The sequence below is a fragment of the Chrysochloris asiatica genome, unplaced genomic scaffold (assembly GCF_000296735.1).
Source record: "Chrysochloris asiatica unplaced genomic scaffold, ChrAsi1.0 scaffold00027, whole genome shotgun sequence".
In the NCBI taxonomy this organism is placed as follows: domain Eukaryota; kingdom Metazoa; phylum Chordata; class Mammalia; order Afrosoricida; family Chrysochloridae; genus Chrysochloris; species Chrysochloris asiatica.
The window spans coordinates 22,969,822-22,976,241 of NW_006408545.1; the positions used below are offsets into that span (position 1 = coordinate 22,969,822).

The 6,420-nt window shown below is 36.3% G+C and overlaps 1 protein-coding gene across 2 annotated transcripts in view; it reads left to right on the top strand.

The window, feature by feature from the left end:
- LOC102815151 (autophagy protein 5-like) overlaps positions 1 to 4,873 on the top strand; it is a 177,985-nt gene extending 173,112 nt beyond the window's left edge. The window contains exon 7 of one of the 2 annotated variants that reach the window (XM_006839960.1): positions 4,090 to 4,873. In XM_006839960.1, the coding sequence (XP_006840023.1) occupies positions 4,090 to 4,226 (137 nt within the window). In that variant the 3' untranslated portion in view covers positions 4,227 to 4,873. The remainder of the gene's footprint in view (positions 1 to 4,089) is intronic. The other variant, XM_006839961.1, reaches the window with a different exon arrangement.
- The last annotated feature ends 1,547 nt before the right edge of the window (positions 4,874 to 6,420 follow it).

Sequence of the window (6,420 nt, forward strand, 5' to 3'; positions counted from 1 at the left end):
CAGTCAATAGAATTTGAATATATTTTTTATAATTATATACTATCAATGTTAAATGGAGCTCTAGTAGCGTAGTGGTTACGAGTCAGGCTGCCAACCTCAAGGTCAGCAGTTCGAAACTACCGGTGGTTCCATGGGAGAAAGATGAGGCTTTCTGCTCCTGTAAAGATTTACAGCCTCGGAAACCCTGTACAGGGTCACTATGAGTTGGAACTGACTCCACAGCACATAACAACAACATCAATGTTAAATTAACTGTACTGTGGTTGTGTGAAAAAACAAACACTGAGTATTTTAGAGGTCAAGGGGTTCCAATAGACTCCAAGTAATTTGAAAAACAGATAACATGCAGCAAATGTAAGATTGGTGAATCTTGGTAAAGAATACATGGGAACTTTTCTTGTACCTTTTCTGTAACTTTAAAATTATATCAAAATCATAATTTCCCCCAAGCAGTGCCCTGTAGAAAGGAAGTTCATAGAGAACTAGTTCACTTGATTACTGTCTCAAAATGTTTACTACTTTAAAGCGTTCAAGTTAACATTTAAAAATTCTGAGTGGGTGAGGTGTGGAGTAACATATTTCTCCTGAGTCATTTTCTTTGTAATGACATAGTTCTCGTTCCCAAATATTAAATTCTAGATTTCTATTTTGAAACACAGAAACATGTTTACCAAAAACATGATTTACTTAGCAATAGCATCAATATTTCCTTTTTACTGTTAGTTCTGATATTGCTAAAATGTCCAGTCATACTTCGTTGTTTATTTATGGTAGCATAAATTAAGATGATAGCATGTAACTTTTAAGGAGCCCTGGTGGTTGGTGGTGGTTGTGTGCCGTGGAGTCGGTTCCAACTCATAGCGACCCTGTACAGGGTTTCCGAGGCTGTACATCTTCACGGGAGCAGAATGCCTCATCTTTCTCAGTGGAACAGCTGGTAGTTTTGAACTGCTGACTTTGCGGTTCGCAGCCCGATTTGTAACCACTATGCTAGATTACAAGTTGGCCTGCTAATTGCAAGGTGAACAGTTTGAATCTACCAGCCACTCTGAGGGAAAAAGATCTATTAATATGTTAGGCAGCATGCTATAGGGACTGGAGGATGTGATGATAAAAAAAAAAAAAAAATGAGAGTGAGAAACTGTTAATAGTTCCAAAGGTGCTATTGTCTCATTCCAAGAATTTCTCTGGTTATTGTTGTATTGCGAGAAGTCAGAAAACAGAAAAGACAAATATATACAAATGTGGGCACAGGCAATTTAATGTATTTAAAACATAAAACTGTTATGTTGACAGTCCTTCTAGAGTCTCTTTCTTAGTTTCCTTAGTTGTTGTTAAGTGCCAAGCGACCCTGTAAAGGATTTCCAAGGAGCAGCTGCTGTTCAACTGTACAGTCCTGTGCGTTAACACGTAGTACCACACCAAAGACGCCTTTTAGGTAGTATTCCTTAGTTATAGTTTGATACTGCAGGTTGAAAGTGGTGACACCTTCTAAACCAGAGATGTTAATGGGATTCATTCGTTACAGGAAGTGTTTATAAAGAGTACTTATGTTCTCCACCTCTGTTGACTAGCTCAGAAAAATCCATTGGTCCTTTTGCTTGTGCCTTTCAAATGCCATATTGTATTTGCTTCCACATTTCAATATTGCTGTATGCACAGTATTCTGGATATTGTGACCTTGCTTCTTCTCTGTTTCAGTGTATCCAAAGGCAGGTCTGGCCTAAGGAAAAACTTAACAGATAAGGAACTTTTACTCTACGCCACCGCCTTTTCATTTTTGACTCAGTGCTAAGTAGGAGGTAGATTCTGAGAATATTAAGATATCTCAAAGAAATACAGTTAGAATATAAAGAGAACTACACCGGAACTTGTTGCATACATTCTGAGAAAGACTTAATATGTTAAAATCTTGGCTATCTCACTTACACAGAATTCATCATCTGTACAGTGAGGGCTTGTATCAACTTGAATAGCAGCTTATTTTAATCTCCCCAAAGTACTAATACCATGTTTTCTACACTGTTCTGCACATACCTTAATATTTTATATATATATATATATATACAGGCATACCTCATTGTATTGTGCTTTGCAAATAACTGGGTTTGTGTGTGTGTGTGTTATTTTGTTTTCCCACAAATTGAAGGTCTTTGTCAACCCTGCTTCCAGCAAGTCTATCAGTGCCTTTTGTCCAACATGCATGCTCACTTCATATCTGTGTCACATTATGGTAATTCATTATGAAAATGCGAACTTAACAGACAATGGTATAATATAAATATAACTTTTAAATGCACTAGGAAACCAAAAAATGTGCATGCCTCACTTTATTGCAGTATTTTCTTTATTGTGGTGGTCTGGAACCGAACCCACATTATCTCCGAGGTGTGTCTGTTCGTGATTTTTATCATAATAAAAGCCAGTCGTTGTAGTGACATTATAATCACAGCTATGTAAAAAAAAAACTATGTACAAATACTGCAAAGATTGACTGAGAAAACAATGAAAGGAGTTTTAGATTAATAATGTAAGGGGGTGGGCGGTGTAGGATAAGCACGTAGCCTCAAGGTTTATTTGAGCTGCAAAGTTGGTGGTTCAAACTCATCTGCCGCTCTTTGGAAACCCTGTGCAGCTATGAGTCAGAACTGATTTGACAATACTTAGCAACATTTTTTTTGAACTGACAGTGATCTGGGGGCTTGTTTGAGAATTTTTGTTTCGCTTTGAGATTTATAGTATGTTTGATAAATTTCTTTTTAAATTTTTGGGGGGCATTCTTTTTTAACTTTGCCATATTTTTGTGTCCCTTCTTATTGTCAATCCGTTGCCTATCAGTGATTTGTCTTCCCATGACTCTACTGCATCTAACAGGAAATCTAAACATTTATTGAAGGATCTCTTAGTTTCAGGTTTAATGTGCCAGACAAGCTCTTACCACCACACATCGTATACCCCTTTGCCTCACCATACTTCATATACCCCTTTTGTCTACACATTAGGGCAGTAGGGATTCAGAAGTCAATTTTAATAGAAAAGAAAAAAGCTCAGGCATTTCCTTGTCATGAATTCCCTCTTTTCTTATTTTCTGTGTCCTGGAATCTAAGAGGTTTAAGCATTGTATTTTGAAGAGACCACAAAAGTAACAAGCCATGAATTATGCTAAAGGAGCAACACAAAGCTTCTTGGTGATTCTTGTCTGTTTTGTTTTGTTTTTCCATTAGATGAGTTTGATTTTGTTTTCCTACAACAACCAAGGGTGTTTCTGTTTACTTTTTAAGACTGTTGGGGGCATCTTCCCCAAATCATGAAAAGTAAGCACAAAGCTCATTTTAAATTTAATTTGGAGTAAAATTTAAATGTAAAAGAGAAGTGTGAATTGCAGCATCCTTTTATTTAGAGAATAGGTGTCTAAAATCAATGAGGTTTCATAACTCTAAACCAGGCATTCCTGAGTCAGACTCGTAGTTCCTTCTGATTAAAGCTTTGTTGAGTCTTACTCTAACAATGACTCTCAAACATTTTCTTGTCAATGTTGTATACCAGAGCAGCTTCACTGACAGCCTAAACCTCTCCCCTGTTATATTAAACACCTCTCCAAACTCTGAGCTCAGGTTTTTTTTTTTTACTATTTCTAGGTACTTTTCTCTCTTCCATGTTTTTAATATGCATTGACCTGCTTCTTGTAGCTATCATTTTTAGTAGCTAATTACCACAGTTTTTAATGAGTAACTAAAATAAATTTGATTAGTGGGTACAATGGGCTGTTTTCTCCACTAAAGTTTCATTAACGTCAATCTTAGGTACGCACAGTAATTAAGAAAGAATGAACACTTTCACATATAGCAACAGAAATTTTATCAGAATTCATTGTAACCCTGAGGTTTCTGTTTTGGGTGATACATATTATAATATTTTAACTTTCTCCGTGTCCACATTTCCTGCTCAGGAGACAGGGGAGGCTTAACATATTAGGACTATAAAAATCTACTTAATTCACTAAGGATCTTCAAAAAACAACAGTTTTTTGGGTTTTTTCTTCAGTTATTTTGACTGATCATTCATTGTTGGATTTCTTTCTTGGAATAGATGGGGTAAAGAAGACTCAAGTAATGATTCATGGAATTGAGCCAATGCTGGAAACACCTCTGCAGTGGTTAAGTGAACATCTGAGCTACCCAGATAACTTTCTTCATATCAGTATCATCCCACAACCAACAGATTGAAGGATCAGCTATTTGCCTGAATAGATTCACCCTGAAACAGGATTATTGGAGCATGTCACCTTTCTGCTTCAGTCAGGTTTGGTGAAGGCAACCTGACCAGAAACACTTAGCTGCTGCAAGCCAAACAGGAGAAAGATTCCATATCAGATAAGGCCCATTGGGCTGATCTGACTTTGCCTCACCACGGCTTCCCTCCCTCCACTGGCATCATTAAACCTCAGCTGCGACCTGAAAGACTTCATAGGACCACTGCAAGTCTTCTCTTCTTTTGTAAGGTAGAATGAAGCTGAAACCTCTGGCCTAAGAAGAAATTGGAAATAGGTGCCACTCAATTTGTATTTCTGATTAACAAACAAACAAGGGTATTTCCTTAGGTGACCATGGTTGAACTTTAGCTCAAGGGAGTGGAAACATTGGTTGAATTTTCAAGAGAACTAGACTTAAGAAAGTAAAAGAGAAATTCTGTTATCAAACTTGCAGTAATTTTTTTGTAAAAGATCAAATTACAGTAAACCCATCTTTCCTTAATGAAAATTTCCTATGTTTACAGTCTGTCTATTGGTATGCAAACAATCTTGTAACTTTGATAATGAACAGTGAGAGATTTTTAAATAAAGCCTCTAAATATGTTTTGTCATTTAATAACATACAGCTTTGTCACTTTTCAAGTACTTTCTGACTCACACACAGTAGATCACTGTTTTTATTCTGTTACTGTTCAGACTGGCCACTGTTGGCATGGGTGGATATAGAGCATAGGATAACTGGTCCCAGGAGCTCTCATAGAATTTCTTGTTGCCAGTTTTGAGATCTGTGTTCTTTACATGCTAAAGGTATCATATCATTTGCTGTTTTGTTTGCCGTTATAAACCTGTCAAATCATAATATGGTTAAGCATCTGTATAACATAATTTTGCATTTTGTGAAGTGGGGAACATTCCTTTCCTAGCTCATGTTTTTTATTGGCTCCTGGTCTAATATTTCATGTGGGGTCCCCTGGCAGCCAGTCTTTGAAAGTAAGACAACTCTTTCCTGGCTGCAGTAGCTTTTTCCTAACTTTACCAAAAATATTCAGATGTTACTGGAGCTCTTATTCAATATAAGGAAATCTTTGCTGCACTTTATTACCAAGCTGTTAGGATTCTATCAGCTAAATATATTCATGCATTACAGTATGTTTCTTGTGAGCTAGCTTGCTGTTCATATTGAATGTCGACCCATTTGAGTATGCTAAAAGACGTATAGTATCATACAGTAATGGTTTTGGATTCCATAATAAAAATGAACATTTTTCTTATAAAAAATTATATGAATATTGAAGTGAGATCCTGCTAGTACTCATTGCTTTGCTTTTCTTCTTTAACATTCATTGACAAATAGCAACTATATTCACAGAAACAGAAGGTTGTAGTTGGTCAAAGAGCAAATATTCTGTAATGGAAATTATAAGGCTCTATCAAACAGAAAACCATATGGTACCAATATTATCTGAGAAAAAAACAAACAAATAAATGTAAAAGTAAATGTAAATAAATGAAAAGGGGGAGCTTTAGTAAAGGCAGGAAAAAGTAGTGATAGCTGAGTTAATTAAGAATAAAAAAAAAAATCCACTGACTCGTCGTTTTGCAAAGAAGTTGGTCTGAATATGATTGTTCACATTATAAGTGCTTTTTCTTCTATTGAGTTTGGGGGTTTCCCCTTGATGTTTTGACAGACTAACGTGAGCTTCAGAGAGCAAAAGAATCCAAATGCCAAGGAGTGCTGAGTTATGATGAGGAGGGTGTGCTGAGTGGTGAGCCATAGGCCTTTCCCACAGGTGAGAGACCCATGCCAGGTCTCTGCAGTGCACTTTAGTAAGCTACTGGTATTCACTCCCAGATCTGAAAGTAAGTTTTAGCAAACCTTTGATCATTTTTACTTGTTCATTATTACATAAGCATTCTAACTTTATTACTCTGCCCTTCTTGAGGTTGCAAATAAGTTAATCCTCCAAGGCCCAGAGGAAGAATTTAAACCCAATTTAGTGCTTAGCTTAAATATCTATTTTTATTTCTTTTGATTAGAGTACTTGTCTTTTATGGTTTATTTAAAAAATTACATAAACTCTGTGTCTTTATTTCTAGAAGCTGGAAGTAACATACAAAGGAAGTTATGTATTGGGGAAATCATCAAAATGACCTTAGTCTTAGACCTG